Here is a 20,122-nt window from a genome sequence, read left to right as displayed (position 1 = left end):
CATTCAGTTTGGTTGTGTCGGATTTCATTCAGTTTTTTCCGTAATTAATCGAGAACCTTCTTTTTAATTAGTAGCCAAAGATTTTGCCTCGTGTTTTAAAAAGAAAAGGGTCCAAAGGGAGCACAACAGTCTGCGACACACTGTTTAACTCTAGCTTTTTTCGGAGAAGTTGGAAGTAGAGAAATGAGAAGGCTATGAGAAGACGAAGAATCTCCCGCTTTGGCTCTGGCGTGTGTACACGCGACAGTTCGTCGTACAGCAACGAGTCAACGTCGCGCTTACCACAGACGATTACAGAATCTCCAGCGCGCCGGCGTCGCTCCCAACCAACTGGCCGCGACGACAGACACGTACCCCGATACTGACAGCGGAGAGACGCCGCTTTCGCGGCGATCGGGAGCGGATACGGCGAGGGTCGAGTCGCCGGGGAGATTTGTTGAGCAGTAGAAGGCGATCGATCCTGGAGAACGAATCGTCCGGGAGTGGGAAGAAAGCAACGCGGTATCGCGAGACCCACGCGCCCCGGATCCTCCAACCGCTTCGGTTTCCGACTCGTCCCGATCGCGCCATCGCGTCGCGTGGAGCGCGATCGCGTCTGGGGATTCGGCGAGGCGACCGGGGGTCGGTCGATCGTCGCCGGATCGGGAGGATACGCAAGCTGGTGCAGCGGTGCTCTACTCTACAGTACTGCTGCGCAAATGGGCTGCTCCAAATCCGAGGATATGCAAGCAAGCTGATCTTCTATTTTTTACTACAACAGGCGGCGGCGGCGTAGCTCTAGACGATATGCTGACCTCGTTTAGCAGGTACGGGGATCTTTGACTTGTGCCCTGCCCCGGGCGCATGTGTATAGTGTATTTTTTCTTTTCTCCGATAAGTGTATAGTGTATTGTACTGCGTCTCTCCTCGCATGTTAAGAACTTAAGATGTCCTTTGATGATGCTGTAAAGCTGCAAGAAACGGAGGGTTGGAAATGGATATGCGGTCCAAGGTTTCGTGGGTTACCCGACGATCTCGCGAATTAACCAATGACGCGAGGGGATGAACACGATGAACATATGCGTAAATAACCCGATACAATCCGATTTGCTCTCAACAGCTAGAACCACCATTCCGATAGAATCCCTCAAGAAGAGACAGAAGGTAGAATTTCCGAGGAAGAGATCGGTATGCAATCGATGGATCACATACGAATCAGATCTTCATACTTTTCAATGCGAGCATGGATCTTAACAAATGCAAAAACAAAGCGGATGGTACATGTCGATAGGATGATATATTTTGTAAATAATATATTTTCTCAAATTTTAGAAATATGGCCGTGTGTTCTTCTTAAATAATGTGACGTCGGTACGGGTCAAAAATAAAACATATCGTTCAGGGCGTGTTTGGCCCTTTAGGGAGAAGAAAATGGTCTGTTTGGTTGGCTGAACTCCATTCAAGTTGTGTCCAGCAAGGGCCTTAAATTACCCTTGGGCCAGGCCACGTAGGTATGCCCGAGTCGGCGGTTCTTGTGAAGTCAGGCTGGCTACCAACACTTGTGTGCTCCATCGATACACGCTTTTGCATGTGATTTGCTTCCGCTCGCTCTACCTTAAACTCCTTCACACACTCTCTTTCCAATCAACACAATCATGTTTCGATCCAACATAAGATGTGCATGGAAAAGATGCACGTCTATGTCTATGATATGAGTCCATTTCGACAATCTGTTTCGAGTTTCCTTAGGCACAAATCTAATTCCCATGTTTAGAGCTTTTTTGAGAGAGTTTCGTCAACATCTTCTCACATGACCGGTTGTTTCAATTTTCCTTTGAGGTGTAGTTTTACCTCACCATTATGCACAACTCTTATATTGTAAGTTTTCGTTTCAGTGGACACGGACTAATCAACTCGCTAGTATATTGCAACGTGTGCACATGTGGAAATTCATTTGGGTGTACCGTCTCACTTGCCTTCTTGATCATCTTGTTCATCGGCCACTGTTTTATCACTGTGTTGGTCGTTCTAATGGTGGTAATCCATGGTGATAACTGTCGTGGCCACCGTTCTTGTCGGCACCATGGTGATATTTTTTGCACGTCGTCATGGTAGGCTTTGTGCCCGGCTTCGTGGATGGTGATGTGGCGATGGTAGGTGAGATATGGCAATCCATGGTGGTGGCGGCAAGGTGGTATTTTTGCGCGCTATCGTGGTAGGCTGCCAGGCTTCGTGTACGAAGGTGGGAGGTGGTAACTCATGGTGGTAGCCATCGTTGGCAGCGACGATGAGGTGGTATTTCCATGCGTCGTTGTGGTTGTGTCTAGCTCCGTGAACGGTACCATGATAATTGTTGTAATGGGTGAGAGATAATGTTACCATGTAAACAAGAGGTGAAACTAAAGCATCACACGCAAGCAACCAAACAAACGGCACCGATATAACCCACGCTAATAAACGAAGTGCAGAATATAGCTCAGAGCTTATTTTGAAGGTCTCTAGGAAAACCTAAAATGGGTGCAGATACCAAAGACGCTCCTATATATATTGCTCAAGACTCGTTCTGATCGATCTTCGCGTGGGCTGTGATTGTGTTTGGGATTTGGTGAGGCGACCGCGGATGGATCGTCGAATCGGGAGGATAAGGAAGTTGGTGTGCCGGTGCTGTAGAGAAGACATTGCTGTTGTGTACTGTAGCTGTTATTTTATTTACTATGCTAATAAGGCGACGCCTAGCTCTGGCCGATATGCTGATTTCGTTTAGCAGGTAAGTGGATATTTTGACTTGTGTCCGGGGCGCATGTGTAGAGTGCAACCTTATTATTCCATCGGTTTTCATTTTCCCTATATTCTAGGTTTAGTCAAAGCAAACACTGTAAAGTTTGACCTTGTAAAAAATCACTAGCATTTGTATTATTAGAATTGACGTAAAGATTATTTCCGTATCACATGGATTTGCTACTCCCTCCATACCAGTTTATAGGCCCATTACGTGTTTCAAGAAAATTATATGCCTAAAAAATTATACCATTGGATTCGTATGCAAAAGAAGTTTCCAACGGTATAACTTTTGTGGTAAATATTCCATATCTTGTTGACCAAATTAATGGTTAAAGTTCTTCTTAAATCTATGTATATGGAGGGAGTATTATAAATGCATATACTTTTCTTTTATATTAGATCAAACTTTGTAAAGTTTTTCGACTAAATCCAAAATGTAGGGTAAACGGAGAAAATTAGAAGTAAAGTTGCAAGGGACCAGTGCGTTCGTTAGTTAAGATGACTTGCATGCGGTAAAGTTGCAAATAACATATTTGAAAAATCAAAACCAGACCTAGTTCTGCTACTACGTACATACTCCCTCTATGTAAGAAAATGTAATGTATATTCATTTTTTTAAGTCAAACTTTGTAGATTTTGACCAATATTATAGAAAAACTATGAACATTTATAATATTACATCAGTACTATTAGATCCACCATGAAATATTTCTATATTATACTTATTTGGTATCGTAGATATTGATATGTTTTTTCCGGTAAACTTAGTCAAACTTTAGATTTTTCAGTTAACTTAGCCAAGCTTTATAAAGTTTAACTTAGGACAAGACTAATATACATTAGTAAATTTTTGTATAGAGAGAGTAGATGGTAACAAGTTTGTAGACAGGACGTGCTGGGTAGCAAGCAACTAGTGATGTAGCAGCAGACTAGATAGATGGTGATGCACATCAAACCGGAAGGTCACACCTGTACATGATTTCCTTTCTCTTTTTTTTTTTCTCCACCAAATCGCCAGAAATGACCCAAATCTTTCTTTTCAGGTCAGCCAAGCAAGAGGACAACCCAAGAAACGAAAAATTAAAGGCAGACGCAGATAGACGGGGAAAAGAGAGGGAACAAAAGAAAATGGTGGACCATAGGCCCTGTGGCTGATGTTGCTGCGTCTATTCTATTGTGGAGTCAATTCATGGCAAGATTTGGCGGAAATCTGCCGAGGATCTTGCTTTCCATGAGGTGGGATTTCCTTTGGTCATTACACTTGTTTTCTCCACCCACTTTTTCCCACATATCTTCCCTGGAATCCTTTTTTCATGTGCTTGGATGTATATATAAACTCAACCCCACCCACACACCCTAGAAAAGCAAAGGAAGAAAGCCTCTCTCATGCCAAGCACGCACACCACCTGTCTTTCCTCTACCAGTCTTGCTTTCTCCTCATAGCATCCACCTCCTCCTTCATCACACACACACAAAAAAAAACGCAACTTTTCTTCTACAATGGCGGTGGCAATTGCAGAGGCTCAGTTCCATGTCCTGGCTGTGGATGACAGCCTCCCTGACAGGAAGCTCATTGAAAGACTCCTCAAGACATCTTCTTTCCAAGGTATCAATCATATCATGCTCCTCTTGGTTTTATTTCGAGCCTCAGTTATTTTCCTGCTATGGCATCTGATGCAGAATTTTGTTGCCAATTGTTTTCTTCAGTTACCACTGTTGATTCTGGGACCAAGGCTCTGGAGTTCTTGGGGCTCCATGGTGAAGACGCCTCAATTTCTGTCCATGCAGACCACCTGGTAAGAAATGGTTTTACATGTTCATCACGGTAGTATTCTTGTTCCGGGGAATGGTTTCTGATTGATTTTTGGTTTTGCTCCTTAAGCAGGATGTCGAGGTGAACGTGAACCTGATCATCACCGACTACTGTATGCCTGGTATGACAGGATACGACCTTCTCAAGAAGATCAAGGTAATCACCATCTCCTTTTTCTCTCTCTTTCTAGGAAATCTTATAGGTGTCACAGTTAGTTGATTTAATATGCTGAAGCATGGATCCTACAGTGCTTGATGGTGTCTCTCTGGTTTGTTCAAGCAGGAATCGTCATCTCTCAGAGACATCCCGGTTGTGATCATGTCATCTGAGAACATACCTTCCAGAATCAATAGGTGAGCACCTTTTATGGACTTAAAATAAAAATTATTCTTGTTCAGGTCATACCTAAAACAGCACTGATATTTTGATGCACAATTAAATGCCGGTTTGCATAAAAACTGAGTGAACATATGAACTGTATTTGAACTTCCCGTATCTAAAATCAGCGAATTACGTTTTCTAAGAATAAACTTTGACTCCTGGTTATGTCGTCTTATTTCAACAACTAGAGAAATTTCAGGTAGTTCTACCTAAATATATTATGAGCCAATATGCTTAGGACTAAATTAAACACCAAGATCTGTGAGAATCCTTTACTGATTTGGCGTCACATGCCATGTAATAAAGGAACAAAGTCCTACCACCGCCACAGTCCCAGATCACGTCGTCCCAATATTCTATATCGAAATACTTTATTGCGAAAATAAATAATAAAGATATGTAATGATACGGAGATCAATCCTGTCGATCTTTCAAGTTGATCGTGCCTATATAAAATGGATTGTACTTGAAGGCAAATCGCCAGCATCAGTTGTCTCTGTCCTGTCCTCCGTGTCTATTTCCAAAAGGCTGGTATCCAAAGATTTGGAAATGCAAAAAAAAAAAAAAAAAAAAAAAAAAAAAAAAAAAACTGTAGAGAAATTCTTAGAATAATTTCTGTTTCCTGAATCATGCTACAAGAATATATGACCTTAGAATGGACTCTGATACATTTATTGATATTCTGAATCAGGTGCCTGGAGGAAGGGGCAAACGAGTTTTTCCTGAAACCAGTACGGCTATCAGACATGAGCAAGCTGAAGCCCCACATAATGAAGAGCAGGTGCAAGGAGCACTACCACCAGGAGGAAGAAGACGACCTCCTAAGCAACAGCGATAGCAACACCAGCAGTAACCCCACAAACAACAGCAGCGGCACCGATACCATCAGTAACCCCACAAATAACAGCAGCGACACCACAGACGACAGCAGCGGAGATAGCAGCAGCGCCCGCAAGAGAAAGGCGGAGGCAGGCAAAGACGAAATTTCACCCAAGACAAGCAGACCAAGGCACAGTTAGCAGCACAAAGATTATTTGACAGTTTTCTTTCTTGGTTCTTGAGTCCACTCGGGGTTTTGACATCTGATTTGTAACACCTATGCTAGCTCTAGTTTGCAAAACAGAATGGAATCCGTAAACGGAGACTGCTTCAGTTCCAGTAGACCATTCTTCTATGTAACACCTCCGAACACCTCCTTGTGGTAACGAGCCACTGAACACCGGACAACATAGTAAGACCACGATTTTATAAACAGCTGGCTACAGTTTTCATCCATGGAGACACATGCAGCCCTCAGAAAATACATCGGTATGTCACATGATTTCCTGTAATCTCACCATCATATGTAACTTTAAGTACAGTTCCCTTGTCAAGGCCATAGTAGCGAGCAACAGCATCAGTCGCGTCCATGCGAGGGAGCTGAAAGATAAAAGCACCATTTTCAGCAAACTGTCATAAAATTACTATATAATAACAACTCGATGCGGATATCAAAGAAATTTAAGTTCCACGGAAGAAGAGGCTAATCACAAATGTAGTTTTCCATTTCAGGCATATTAATACTGCACCAGCCAGATAAAAGGAGAAATGGAAAATGACTTATGGCCCACAATGACTACAAGATATATCATAGGCATATCTTCAATTCAATTATGGACCCCAGCACAATCAGTTAAATGTGGCAATACTAAATGTCGTAAATTGATCGACACATCAAGTCCTGGCTTAAATAAAACCATATAAAGACAAACGAACATGGCAAGCACACACAAAAAAGTTTTTTTTAACAAGGCAAAAAAAAATTGCCATTATCATTTAATAAGAAGTTTTTAGAACAAATTCCTAGGACTTTCCAAATAGTCCTACTCTCCTGAGATTACATTACCCAAAAGCTTGGCACCAGCGATGCTCCACATGCAAGCCTCATATCTTTGATCTTTGTGATAATTATGGGGGCGAGATGTGATTGTGAAAGATCTTTACATTTCTCTCCTTCCAAACTTCCCAAGATACAAGCATGAGCATTTGAAGCCATGACTTTGCGAGAATTTCCTTGTCCCATGGCAGTCTTCATCCACCAATCTAGCACGGTGACTTCATTTGCCCAAAGAGACTAGTCAATATCTTGACAACCAATCCAAGGTCCACCAATCTTGCACGGTAAATTCATTTGCCCAAAGAGACTATTCAATATCTTGACGCCCAATCAAAGGTAGGATGGCATTCCAAATGCGAATGGTGAAGCGGCACTTGAACAAAAGATGAGACACCGATTTTTGAACTTGATTGCGAAGGGGTCAACTGCAACTATTTGGCCATCCTCTACGGGTCAATCTATCCGCTGCCCACTCTATTTTGTAAGACCAACCAAGCAAACAACTTGCACTTTGGCGGTGCACAAATCTTCCAAATTGTGGCCTCCATAGTAGAGAGGATGGTTCCTTCAAATTGCAGCTTGTAGGCCAAGGAAGATGAGTAGAAGCCATCATTGGTAAAATTCCGAGAGATAGTCTTTGATTCCAATGGAGAGTTTGACATTGGAGGCTAATTCCCAAAGGGTGACAACTTGTTGTATGTGCTCCGCTTCCAAACCTTGTCTCAAATTAATTTGAGAGACCCAAAAGTTGTTCTCAAGAACTTTCTTAACCGTTTGCTTCTTCTTTTTGGAAATCTTGAAAATCTTGGAGCAATGTCTATAGGTCGCAATCCGGAGAGCCAAGGAAGATGACCAAAAATTTTCCTTTTCTCCATCACCAATGGTGATAATGGTTGCCGCATAAAAAATCTCTCTATCATCATCATTACATGGGTTGCCAAGACCAATCCAAGCTTTAGATTCGTCGGTCCATTCTAACCAAAGCCATCGAAGTCGAAGAGCGGAGCGGTCACAAATTTTCCAAGATGCAAGATCCCAATTACCCTAAGCTTGGTTGGTCTACAAACCAAATTCTAATTGACCTTGCACTTGCCTCCAACTTTATCACATCCGGACTACAAATATGCACGAAGAATGGTGTTTATCTTTTTTAGGACTTCTTTTGGAATGTCAACAGAGGTGATGTTGTACATCGCTTGTGAAGTAAGGACAGCCCAAACCAAAACTCTACTCCTGGCCATGGTAACGTTTTTTTTCGATTGCCGGATCCAATCTTGTCGGCTATCTTCTCCTCGAGGGGTTGGAAGTCAATTCTTTGGAGGCAGTAAATGGAAAGTGGGAGACCCAAATAGCGCATGGAGAAGGTCGATCTTGTAGCCTGGAAGGATTGAAGGATATCATCAAGGTCAAGGTTATCACATCTAGTTGGTGCAACTTGACTCTTTTGGAAATTGGTACTTAAGCCCATGACCTCCCGAAGGAAGCAAGGGTGGCCGCAAGGAATTGGATGTCCTCTTTGATTGGCGCAACAAATACCGCTGCATCGTCGTCATAAATGGAGGTGCAAGTCGTGGGAACTCTTCTGTGTAGTTGGTGGAGATGTCTTTATTCGGTAGCATTTTGGAGGATGAAGTTGATTGGATCAATTGCCAAAACAAAAAGAAGAGGCCATAGGTGATCTCCTTGCCGAAGCCCATGTCCATGCTTAATAGCCACAAGGCACACCGTTTAGGAGCACTCTAGAGGATGAAGTGGAGACTAGAGCCTAAATCCTATCACAAAATCTTGCCGGAAAGCCATAGTGATGAAGAAGCTGCATGAGATAGTCCCAGCGAACCGAACCAAATGCCTTTTTGATGTCAAGCTTGAAAAGGAGGCAAGGTATCTTGGTCGGTGAAATTTCCTTGCAAGATTCCGTGCATACATAAAGTTATCATGAATACTCCTTTTCTTGATGGAAGTGCTCATGACGGTAGCATGCAATAGTTTCCATCATCACATCCAAGAAAAATGGGAGATTATTGTCACTTTTAGGGCCACATTTATGTTGCAAACACAATCAAGTACAGCATCATGGTGTTAAGTGTTAACTAGCAACTAGCATGCAGACCAACAGACAACAGCTAGACCAGGCCATTTTGTTGAGAAAACAATGACATTCAGCATGATGTAACAAATAATTGTTACATGGTTCACGTACCACAATGACTTGCAATGTCAGAACGATAAAAAAACAAAATCACTGTTCTAGCATGAAACACTTGACCACCCAAAAAATGGGAAACCGGTGGTGATTGATGATTTGCCGCTTGCCAGTTTGCAATTGACGATTCACCACTACGGAAACTATGAGATTTTCTACCATTTGCATGTTTCAACCCTTCTTCCAATCCAATGGACCTACCCCTCCTCTCCTCTAACCCTGCCCTTCATTCTTAAAGCCAGCTTACATCAAGTGCCCGCTAGGCCGGTTCAAACCCTTTTTTTCCAAATCTCAAAATCTCGTAACTCATGAACCTTCTCTTCTTACCACTCCTTGCATCTTCAATTGAAGGGTTAACTGGCTGGCAAAACCAGCGTTGGACAGCCCTGCCACCTAACATATAGTACGGACGTTGATCACGACAGCACTGCTGCCTGCTGCATAGTACGAGTGTACGACACCTTGATCACTGAACAGCCTATACCACCTACTGTATAGTAGGGCACATTGATCACTGTGGCATAGGGCGCGAAGGACCAGGTCGGGTAGATGTGGCAGTGCCACCATGGGTGAGGTGAGAGTGGGGGTGACAGAGTTACGAGATTGTTGTTGATTCGTAGTTGGTGAAATTGTACTGCTTGCCAGGCAAGTCATGGCATATTGGAACATCAGAAGGAGTCCCTAATGAAGTTGAGGTCAAGGGAAATATTCCAGAATCTGAAAGCATTTGCTCCATAGTTAGTGAAGTTTATTTCTCACCTTGGGGGTCACAAGAGGATATGGCAGGGAGTGTGGATAGATTGCTAACATAAAAAGGCCTGGCAGGGGCAGCTGTTTGGCACCTTGGGGTTCCAATATATATGAAGATCGCCATGTCTGTGGACAAGGAAACCGCTGCCGACACGCAGTCGTCTTCTGTGACAGCGGCAGGACCGTGTAGCAACAGGGGAGTGGAGGTGAGGATTGGGTATGGAGGAGAAAAACCCAATGAAGATTTTGAGATTTTGGGTGGGTATTTAATAGAATGGATCCCTTCTTGGTATTCAAGCGCGGAAACCAGACAAGATGAGGGGAGGTGCCTTTAGGGAAAGTGGAGGTAGGGAAGAAGCAATGGTAGGAGGTGAGACAACCAGAATAACTGTAGTTATGATTTCAAGCGAAAGATAAAAGGAAGGTACAATAACATAGAGAAGGTGTAAATTTTATCCATTTCGTTCTGGTGGAAAATAATCAATGCAAGTGTGTAACTTTAAAAGCGGCAAATCCTTGGTCACCATTCTTTGGTGGAAAATCACCAACTTTCCACACAGAAAGTAGCTGATCGGAAGTAGTGTGAGTTCCAGCAAATAATATTCATCAACCTTTCCACTATATTTGTAATACAGATAAACCATAAATCAAATAAGAATATGAAGAAGCAAGAAAACAAGTAAATAAGAGGGTATCCTACTGGTAGAATAGAACATATGCACAGCTACTTCATCAAAGTATCTGTAATCACATGATGTTGGTATTTTGAGTTCTTTTTTCGAGATGCTATTTACTAGAATAGTGAAAGATAAAGTCGAACCATCTAAACAATTCCAAAGACCAAGTCACAAACTCAATATCGCTACAACATTTATTTTTTTGCATTACCCATCTGTGAAGAGAGCAACCATATCTGACATGTATATGATCCCTAGATTGTGCCTGCAGACTTAAGTTTTTATCCACCTTTGTTTGCCCAGTTAGATACTATTTCTTCACAACAGATATTGGTTTCACCTGGTAACTGTTCCTGTTGGCTAAAGATTCTAGAAAACAAAAACTAGAAACTGCATGTTCTAAAAAAGCTAAAAAAAAACATTTAAGCATAGAGCTAGAGCCAAATATTTCATTCAATTAAAACATATTTTAACTGTGTCTCGTCTTAACAATGGTTGTCTGTAATTTAACTACAAATAAAAAATTAATCTGCTCTGACTCCCCAAAAGGAAACTGCCTGGATGGTTCCAATAATTTAGAATAAACATATTACTCAAAGTACTGTCACATAATTCTTCCTAGTAATCAGTAATAAATTAGAGAAATAAACATACTTCTGAGAGTACTATCACATAATTCGTTCTAGTAATCAGTAATAAATTAGAGATAGACATACCTGTGAATCCTCCACCTTGTACTTCTTCAGGAGATTGGCCTTTTCTTCTGCAGACAACACTTCATGCTTGGGCTTTAGGACATGCTTAGTAATGTTAACCAGTAGTTCTCTGACCTTTGGTTGGAAAAGCACATCAGTTGAAGTTTAAACAAGTAATGTGTAAAATATAAACATGATATAAAATAATACAGCATCAACTGTACATGCATGGAATATAAGGATTGTAGGTTGAGAGCATAACTTGCGGAAACATGTACACTGAATTTCGTCTAACCAATGAAGTATAGTACTAGAAGGGCGGGCCTGGTGCAGCGGTAGAGCCTCACCGCCTGTGACCGAGAGGTCCCAGGTTCGAGTCGCGGTCTCCTCACATTGCACTTCGTGAGGGTAAGGCTTGCCACTAACACCTTCCCCAGACCCCGCACAGTGCGGGAGCTCTTAGCACTGGGTACGTCCTTTTTAATGAAGTATAGTACTACTTCCTCTGTTTGTGTTTCATCGCCGCGAGAACGTACGTACATAACCTAATCCCTCTGCACCACTCGCGTCAATTTAATCCGACTGGAGGGAGTACATTATACTCCCTCCAATTTAGTTTCATTAGATTCATCATAAAATATATGTCCGTAATGTGTAGATCTGAGGTTGTAGCTATTAGCACATTTCTCTAGAAACTCAGTTAAACTTAGAGAAGTTGACTCAGGACAAACCTAGCACTTCAATTAATTTGGAACAGAGGGAGTACGATTATATCCAGTACCAAATTCACAAAAATGTGCATAGAAATTGCTCTTAATGGCATGTTGTTATTCTTAAAACACGCATAGTTAATGTACATAGTTTCAATTCCAAAATAAGCCATCAACAACTATACAAAACTTACCAGAAAACTATCTACTTTAAATGTGAATTTCTCCTTCATAGACTCTTTAGCTCTAGGCATTATTTTTCCTTTCGATATCAGAATAAGTCTAGACAAGTTCTCTCCTTCGATCTGGTCATATATCTCCTGGATAGTTGCAATTCTGACAGGCTCCTGTGAGCAGAATCGAATTTGCACCTGAGATAAGAGTTAACATAGTTAAAGTGTAATCCTATGTTACTCTCTTATAAGAAGTGAAAATTTAGAAACGCTAAGCAATAAAACATGTGTAGACAGACAAAAGCAGTTGCTATAACATCAAAAACCCTAATTTATTACTGTCATTCATTCGGTTGAATTTTTTTGTGAGAGTCGAAAGTTGACTCCCTCGAGGTCGAAAGCTGGAGAACGCATGTCTTTTTATTTAGATAAAAATTGTAAAATACCAAACTGAAAACCGATATTTTTTCTGTTCTCTGTCTGCTGTCAGCGACGGTGGTGCTATTTTTCTCTGCTCCGGTGCCGGCGAGGCCACGGCCAGGGTCGGAGCAGGAAGTGAAAGGGGGCGCACAGTGGCTGATCCCAAGGGTGGGGGAGCGAAAGCGAAGGGGTGTGGGGTCATCGCAGAGTTGTTGCTTACATACTAATTAGCGCATCCTTATGTTATGTAAGCATTGAACTTGAGTACATATATACTAAATTGAGCCATCTGTTTGCGGAATTGTGCTAACACTAATAATAGCTGAAACCACAAGAACGTAGTTCTGCAAAACTACCACTGGACACCTACTAAAATTAATATCCACCTGGTACAAGTCAGTGGAGAAAGGCTATCAAAAGAGCGACATCGTCTCCTTTTCCCTCTTTCTCAAAATCACAATGGTTCCTCCATTCCAGCGCAATTGGACTCTAGCACGCCAAGGAGTAAAGCTCTATTGTCGGATTGTCCCCAACCATTATTCACGATGGTCGCGGAAGCATAGTTAGAGGAATCATAATTTGCCGAGAAAGGAGCAGTAAAATCACCTTGTCGGAGTGGTCCGAGGCACGGGCGGTGGCGAAGGCGAGGCGGTCGAAATCGGGATCTTTTTCCCACCACGCGCGGAACTCCGGGAGCGTACGGGCGAGCTCCGACTCCGGCACGCTGTAGCCGCGGTCGCGCAGCATCTCCAGCGCCGTGCGCCGCGCCAGGAACAGGCGGGTGCTCTCTTGGTTCCGGCGGCCCCCGCGGTCGACCATCGACGACATCCAGTCGACGACCTCGGGGACGTCGTCGAACCCGGGGTCCATTCCGAGGGCGGCGGCGGCGGCAACGGCGGCGGTGGCAGGGGAGGAGCGGACCGTTGGGCGAGCTGGGGGCGGCTGTGCTCGTCCACGCGGTCGCACGGGGTTTTTTAGACTCGCACGCGAACCGAACAAATTCGCTCAAAACCTAATAAACTCTCCAGACATGTTTTGTACAAGTACGTTTTCTGTTTGAATTAAGGCTATTTGGCGGTCACCCGCGTCCATCCCACAGCCCTCCAGCAATTTCGGAAGGATAGAATTCCTTATTTGGGGTTGAACAGGGCCCGGTCTACCCGATCCTTAATAACTTTCATAACCACCATTAATGTAAACTTTCAGATCTTGTGAGCCGCTTCCACATTTCGTCCCTAGAATTTCACCGCGATATAACCAATGTATTCCCTACCTCCGCTTCTAGAATCACCACCGGTAGCGCTATTGTGGCGCATTGCCGCCCCTTCTTGCCATGAGCTTCTCCTATAGTGGTACATTGCCGCCTCACTCGTCCTTCTAAGCCACTCAACGCCCTTTTCTTCTCCAACGCCGAAAACCCGCACCCTTCCACACCCTAAGTTTGGCGCTAGCGACTCCGCCCGTGCGACCCTAAGTTTAGAGCTCTTCTCCATTGTGCCCAACCACGATGTCGACGGCGCCAACTTGGTCGCCATCTCGTTGATTTTGTGGTCCAAGGAAGACGAAGAGAGGAGGGAGAGAGAGTGTGTCACATGCCAGTGTAGTAGCGAGGGACCACCCTTGATGTGTGACACATGCCAATAGTAGCCCCCGCATGGACAATTATGAAGGAGAAATCTTGTATAAGGATGTTTACTCATACGTGGTATCTCATGACCTAGGTTTCCGCGGTCAAGTCGCGCGGAGCACTCGCTCCTCCTCCTCGTTCCCTTTAACATGTAGATAGGACAAACTTTTTCATGCGGTCATATCAAGAGCCAAATCTTTAGGGACATTTCAGTCCCTAAGTCTTTTTTTACCGCTTCCGCACATACCAACTCTAGTCGACCTCACCTATCCTTGTATTTTCCGTAGTTTTTAGAATTTCACTAGTTAACGGGTGATTCTTGAGGCATTTGTTGCACCAAAAAAAAAACTTACACAAAATCCTATTGGGTTGGATTTTATGGAATTCTATGAGCATAATTCAATATAGGGAATCCTTAATCCGGCTTAGGCGCTCAGAGGGGATGAGATTGTAACCACTTAGTTCACAAATGATTTGATGTTGTCTTTAATGTTGACTGCTATTTTTTACTATAGTATGCTTAAAGCTCCCCATAACAATATTGTAGATTACTTTCAAGAGAAAAAAAATATGCATAGGATTTCCATGTTCACAATGGATGTTCAGTACATCACTGAATATGGAAAATGGTATTGGATTCAAGAGTTTGAATTTGAAGTTCAAACTATCACTTATTTGTAGATGGAGTGATACAGTATAATTGCTACAGTATTTGTGAAGTGTGAGATCACTACAATTGCATAACAAATGTGCACTTCCTATCTCGATATTTTTTCTATCCATGGCAGCTTACAAAATAGCGGTGCACAGTATGGTTCCACAATCACAAGTTTACAACTGAACCTTCACTCCATTCAATTTGTTCTTCATTTCATAATTTATTTCAACTGCCAAATTTTCATCAGCATTGCACTTGGTACAACAATGGATGACAGTATCTTAAGAAGCACAGGTTCATCAGCCTGAATCAAGGAAATAAGCCTCCGGCAACAAGCGCTTCACCATGGGCACGAAAAGTCTATCTCTAGTTCTCTACCAACAGAGCAAGTTCTACAAAGAAATTAACTCTGCAGCAAGTGTGCATAGTCATGTAAACCACCGACGGAGCAGAATGGCAGTTTCTAGTTTTGATCAAGCATCAACGACATAATCGAACTTGGAAGAGTACATTTCTCCATGGGGCAAAAAAAAGCTACATATTACATTTCTCCAGGAGGGAAAGTGTTTTGCCTTCGGTATGTCATTAGTCAAAACACCTTTACTTTGCATGTTGGACAGTCCGTGTCCCTGGGAACATCTTGTCTAGCTTCACACTCGAGAGAACCTTGTTAGGGTCCAGCTCCATGCGTGTCTTGTTATATATGTCAACAGGGAAACGCTTCCGCAACCTAACCTGCAGTTCAGCAAGTTCATCCTTGTCCTTTGGAACCTACGGAGAGGAATCAGTAAGTATTAATTCAAAGGTAGACTATATTGTTAACAAATAATGCAAGATAGTTGAGCGAGCCACTGCTATGCCTGCAAGAGAAAAGATCATTCTCTTGAAATTAACAAGTATGATGCTAATCTTCCACCATGTCAGCAGCAAAGCCTACTAACAAACACCGAATGGTAGGTGCATACATCTTGCTGGTGCTAGTAAAAGTTGGTACCTCAATTTTGGCCCAGTGTTCATATGCAGAATAATCATCCCAGAGACTAGTTTGTGTCAGACTTCTGTAGTTGAAGAACTCCTCGGTAATGTCCTTCCTTTGGCGAGGGTCCGATGTTGGTAAATACATTATTATACCAACCTGTATTGCATAACCACACAGTAACTTTTTTAAGAGGATTAACAAAGGATGCTCTTAACTAAAAGTTGCAATATGGTAAAAACTGCACACAAGACCTTGTTACATTGTTAAAAACTGAATAAAAATAATGCGGTTAAAGTGCCTACGGAAGTGCACCAAGTCTTGCAAGAACGTGGTAAAGCCTCTGAAAAATAATTCACAGAAGTTTGAGATCCAGAGCAGTTAAGTTTTATGAACTGACAGTGTTCTATAATGCACTCCTTTCAGGTTGATTGTAATTCATATCCCAGAATATGGGAAGCGTTTTGAATTTTGCCACATCATCTAAACTGAAAAGTACTTCATTTTAAGCAACGATTTATTTTTTTTAGTAAAAATGATAATAATACAGCAGACTGACGTAACTGAAACGAACACAAATAAAATAGCATGAAACAAAGCTTTTCCCATGACGTTATTGCTGAATATGTCACCAATAGATTACAAGTAATACTGATTTATGTAGGTATGGATGCTAGCTGTAAGTACACTTGACATAAAAATGTTGAGAGTAGCAATGTACTTCATCAGCTTGTGAACTATCAAACGCCACTTTGAACTGAGTTATACAAGAACATGTCCTCTAAAATTGGGATAAACTGCAAATGCGTCAAAAATCATGTATGAAGTTCTAATTATCAAAATCTTAGTTTACTTGTTCTTTTTTTTCTGACTCCTTGTTTTGGTTTTCTTATGTTTCCGTTGGGTTTCACATCTAGCCTACCCCAACTAGCTTGGGAGAAAAGCTTTGGTGACTTGGCGTTGCTGTTGTTGTTATTGAAGTTCTAAAATAACCAAGAGATGTACCAAATATAGAATAGGGCATGTTCTATATCTCTACAAAACTTAAAATAAAACACAAATCTTATTGGACAGGGAAAAAAATCTCAGGGAATGGATATGACACATTGTTCAGAAACTCAGTAGTATTTGCTTTGATGGCATCGTGCAAATCTGAATGAGTTCAATCTAAAAAGTTTCCCCTGAGTCTGGTATAACTATAGAATTTCGTAACTCACATGTCTGATTCTCTACCCATTTAACCAGATATCTTCCCATTTATAGGACAAGTAGAAAATAATTAGTATGCATACAAAAGAACTTTAGGTGGATGACAGAACTAATAACGTTGATTTTAACACAACAACAACACAAAGTTACAGAAGAACAAGTTACCCATGAAAATATTTCATCTTCTTCGGAGCTTGATGCTGGGCTCATGGGACTCCTGCTGCGGGCAGTCCAACGCTGCTCAATTGGTGCAGGCGCAGGTATATCTTCCTTCTCAATCAACTGTAGCAATTCCTCCATATAATCTAGATCCTTCATACTTGGTTTCGCTAGAGTTCCAGTAGGGAAGCAGGTTTCAGACACCCACTGCTGACCACCACAATCAAAACCTAGTATTTCATCACTCCAGCCCATGCGATATCCCTCAGATTTCTTCCAGTATTCAGCTTCTGCTTTATTAATCCTGATCACATGATCTTTATCCAGAGGATCAAGGGCAAGCAGTTGATCTCTCAATTCAGTAAATGATAGTTGATCAATCAATGGGTCTTTACTTTCTGCTTCAGTTCTGAAAAGCATCTACAAAGTGGCATAAGCTAGAAACAACAACAAAAGAAAATTTCACTATTGCTGAGTAAAGCTAGAAAATTTAGTGCAAAATAATTCCAAATTAGTTCATTTGAGTAGATCTACAAGTGGTCCAACATCTTCTTATTATTTTTCTTGGCTGGGCCCACCTCCAATTTGAGATTACGCATCGTTTCAAGTTACAACAGAATGTTTCACTAGCAGGCACAAAAAGTCCCACCGAACACTTGTCTAAATTATGACGTACCAACTCTTCCTACAAATATGACAGCACCCCCATGCCTTTCTGTACTAGCCTCCAGAGTGACAAGGGAAGGTGGAGAGGTCAAACTCACAAATAAACGTGTAGGAGCAAGCTAAAGACACAATGGTCACCAGAGTAAAATCACGTGCTCCTATCAGTTCAGTTTCTATCTAAGGAAACATTTAGTTGATTCATTTGGGTACAAAAGAATATCTGCATAAGAGCAGAGTATCCAAATGAAGTTTGTTAGTGGTCAAGTGTGACATAGAAAAAGTGCATGTGTAAATGTGCTCTCCTGTTAACCTAGAAATGATTACGATGCAGTTTGCATACAGAAAACCATGGAAATGTTGCAATTCATAGTAGCAAACCATTAGCCATGTGTTCGCACCTATATTTCTTGAGTGACTCTCGATAAAGGTCACGAACATGCTGAAGGGCTTCATCTTTTCCATATTTTGATGTCAACTTTGGAGTTTTCCTTTTTGAAGGAGGATTACATTGGACAACAACAACTGTATCAGTATATGGAATCCACAAGTACTTGATATGTTTGTTTTCAGACAGCCATTTCCTGAAAAAGGCAGGGAAGCAGGGAAGTTAGAAATTCCTCCAGTAAAGGATGCTAAAATTGTACAGGCTAATCAACTGAGACGGCGTGTAATATTACTTGTGGTTTTTCTTGATCTCATCTGCATTAGAAACAAAGGTATGCTCAACAAGTTGGTGCCTTTCTACACACTGAAGAGTAACTTCTGCAACGACTCCTAGGCCACCAAGTCCACAGCGGGCAAGATAAAACAAGTCGGGATCTTTCTCCCTCGATAACTCCAATGTCCCTCTGGCAGGAGTAACGAGTTTCATGCTAATAACCTGCTCATCAATTGGAGGCAATCCTGCGCCAGTGCCATGGGCGCCAACCTGTACGCAATCAAGAATAAAAGTTCACCGACACAGCTCCTTGCGTCGCGTGGACAAAGAAGAAATTGATTCTCTCAGTCAGTAGAGGTCATACCTGGATGATGCCGCCGACCTGCTGCTCCCGGATGGAGGCGAAGTTCTGCAGGGTGAGGCCATGCTCCCGGAGCGCATCGACGAGCTCGGCGACGCGTATCCCCGCCTGCACCGTGACGGTCTTCTTCTTGGCGTCGACGTGGAGCACCTTGTCCATGAGCGCGAGGTTGACCATGCCGGCCCGGGAGAGGCCGAGGCCGTTGGGGGAGAGCCCGGAGCCGACGGGCCGGAGCCTGCGGCGCTCCCTGTGGGCGGTGGAGAGCGCGTCCTGGAGGGCCGGGATGGAGTCGGGCTGGAGGAGGACGCGGGTGTGGACCTCGTGCGTGCCGCTCCAGTTGGAGACGGTGTGGAGGTCGTCGGGGAGCGGCGCGTACTTGAAGGGGACGGCCTTCTTGTGGAGAGCATCGGCCGGGAAGGGGAAGGAGTAGTAGGTGGCGGCGCCGCAGCCGAGGACGAGGAGCGCGTAGCCGGCGTACTTGCGGAGGTCGGCGTCGGAGGAGGGGAGCGGGGAGGAGGGGGAGGAGAGGGCGCGGATGAGCTGGAGGTGGTGGTGGGGGTGGGAGGGGGAGGGGGCGCGGCGGAGGAGGCGGGAGAGGAGGAGGTGCCGCATCGTCGGGAGTGGGGAGCTTGGCCGGAAAGAGTGGCGACGGGGGCGGCCACCGCACCAGATCGAGATGGGTTTTAATTCCCCGTTCGGTCAGAGGACGGGGGTTTTCGGTGTGATAGTTCTGCCGCTCCAGACCAGGAAGGAGCTCGCCTGGGCGTTCGGCAAGCAGCTCCAGATTTTTTTTTTTTCTAACGGGCCGGCCTGCTTCAAAGCTAGGCCGAAGTTGTAAAAGTTTCTTTATGTATTGTGCTCCAGCTAGCAATTATTCTGCTCCCCTAAAAAAAACTAATCCCTCCTATCTATAGTAGTGTAACAATTCTGATTTTTTTTTGTCATGGATATGTCACTGTACCCCTAGGGTTTTGTTCTCCTGTCAATCGATTTTGCAGTGAGTCCTAACTTCACCAGATTTCAAGATCATCTTATGGTTCGGACGCTCCTAGAGGTGGGACATGTTCTGTTCTCTGACTCGGTTCTTTCACTTACAGGTAGGGCTAGGGTTTTGGTTCTTTGGGCTCTTGACCTGCGGTGGCACACCAGCGGCGGAGAAGGTGATGCTGGAGTGGCAAGGGTACACCAAAGTCAACAAGATTAGTTCTATGTTCGAAATGTTAGACTTGAAGGATGACAAATTTGTCAACTTGGTATTTCTAGATGATGATTTGGTGAACTAAAAGGGCGCGAGATGGCTTGCGGTAGCCAGTCTTAGTTGTCTTGAGAATTTTAGACATGAAGCTTTCT

General features: G+C 43.2%; 3 protein-coding genes across 3 annotated transcripts; 1 reads left to right on the top strand and 2 right to left on the bottom strand.

Annotated features, from left to right (window-relative positions):
* The first annotated feature begins 4,113 nt into the window (after positions 1 to 4,113).
* LOC127321789 (two-component response regulator ORR10) lies at positions 4,114 to 6,229 on the top strand. The gene is made up of 5 exons (XM_051350759.2): positions 4,114 to 4,366; positions 4,468 to 4,556; positions 4,646 to 4,729; positions 4,856 to 4,926; positions 5,646 to 6,229. The coding sequence occupies exons 1-5, from the start codon at positions 4,261 to 4,263 to the stop codon at positions 5,971 to 5,973; spliced, it is 678 nt and encodes a 225-aa protein (XP_051206719.1). The 5' UTR covers positions 4,114 to 4,260; the 3' UTR covers positions 5,974 to 6,229.
* LOC127321788 (DNA-directed RNA polymerases IV and V subunit 5B) lies at positions 5,970 to 13,446 on the bottom strand. Its single transcript, XM_051350758.2, has 4 exons — positions 13,065 to 13,446; positions 12,060 to 12,236; positions 11,177 to 11,290; positions 5,970 to 6,373 (listed from the first exon to the last, which is right to left on the bottom strand). The coding sequence occupies exons 1-4, from the start codon at positions 13,326 to 13,328 to the stop codon at positions 6,248 to 6,250; spliced, it is 681 nt and encodes a 226-aa protein (XP_051206718.1). The 5' UTR covers positions 13,329 to 13,446; the 3' UTR covers positions 5,970 to 6,247.
* Positions 13,447 to 14,929: 1,483 nt separating this feature from the next.
* Positions 14,930 to 19,453, bottom strand: LOC127321787 (L-galactono-1,4-lactone dehydrogenase 2, mitochondrial). The gene is made up of 6 exons (XM_051350757.2): positions 18,776 to 19,453; positions 18,431 to 18,681; positions 18,152 to 18,334; positions 17,094 to 17,496; positions 15,738 to 15,878; positions 14,930 to 15,514 (listed from the first exon to the last, which is right to left on the bottom strand). The coding sequence occupies exons 1-6, from the start codon at positions 19,382 to 19,384 to the stop codon at positions 15,344 to 15,346; spliced, it is 1,758 nt and encodes a 585-aa protein (XP_051206717.1). The 5' UTR covers positions 19,385 to 19,453; the 3' UTR covers positions 14,930 to 15,343.
* Positions 19,454 to 20,122: the final 669 nt, after the last annotated feature.

This window comes from Lolium perenne, chromosome 5, assembly GCF_019359855.2.
Source record: "Lolium perenne isolate Kyuss_39 chromosome 5, Kyuss_2.0, whole genome shotgun sequence".
In the NCBI taxonomy this organism is placed as follows: Eukaryota; Viridiplantae; Streptophyta; class Magnoliopsida; order Poales; family Poaceae; genus Lolium; species Lolium perenne.
Note: the sequence above shows the minus strand (reverse complement) of the source record. Positions and strands in the feature narration are given on the sequence as shown.

Coding starts and splice junctions, on each gene's coding strand:
- LOC127321787 (XM_051350757.2), bottom strand. CDS start 19,384: ATGCGGCACCTCCTCCTCTCCCGCCTCCTCCGCCGCGCCCCCTCCCCC. Junction 18,682..18,775: donor AGGTCGGCGGCATCATCCAG/GTATGACCTCTA, acceptor GATTGCGTACAG/GTTGGCGCCCATGGCACTGG. Junction 15,879..17,093: donor AAGATGAAATATTTTCATGG/GTAACTTGTTCT, acceptor TATGCAATACAG/GTTGGTATAATAATGTATTT.
- LOC127321788 (XM_051350758.2), bottom strand. CDS start 13,328: ATGGACCCCGGGTTCGACGACGTCCCCGAGGTCGTCGACTGGATGTCG. Junction 12,237..13,064: donor CCTCGGACCACTCCGACAAG/GTGATTTTACTG, acceptor CTCTTATCTCAG/GTGCAAATTCGATTCTGCTC. Junction 11,291..12,059: donor TTAAAGTAGATAGTTTTCTG/GTAAGTTTTGTA, acceptor TTCCAACCAAAG/GTCAGAGAACTACTGGTTAA.
- LOC127321789 (XM_051350759.2), top strand. CDS start 4,261: ATGGCGGTGGCAATTGCAGAGGCTCAGTTCCATGTCCTGGCTGTGGAT. Junction 4,730..4,855: donor ACCTTCTCAAGAAGATCAAG/GTAATCACCATC, acceptor TTGTTCAAGCAG/GAATCGTCATCTCTCAGAGA. Junction 4,927..5,645: donor ATACCTTCCAGAATCAATAG/GTGAGCACCTTT, acceptor ATTCTGAATCAG/GTGCCTGGAGGAAGGGGCAA.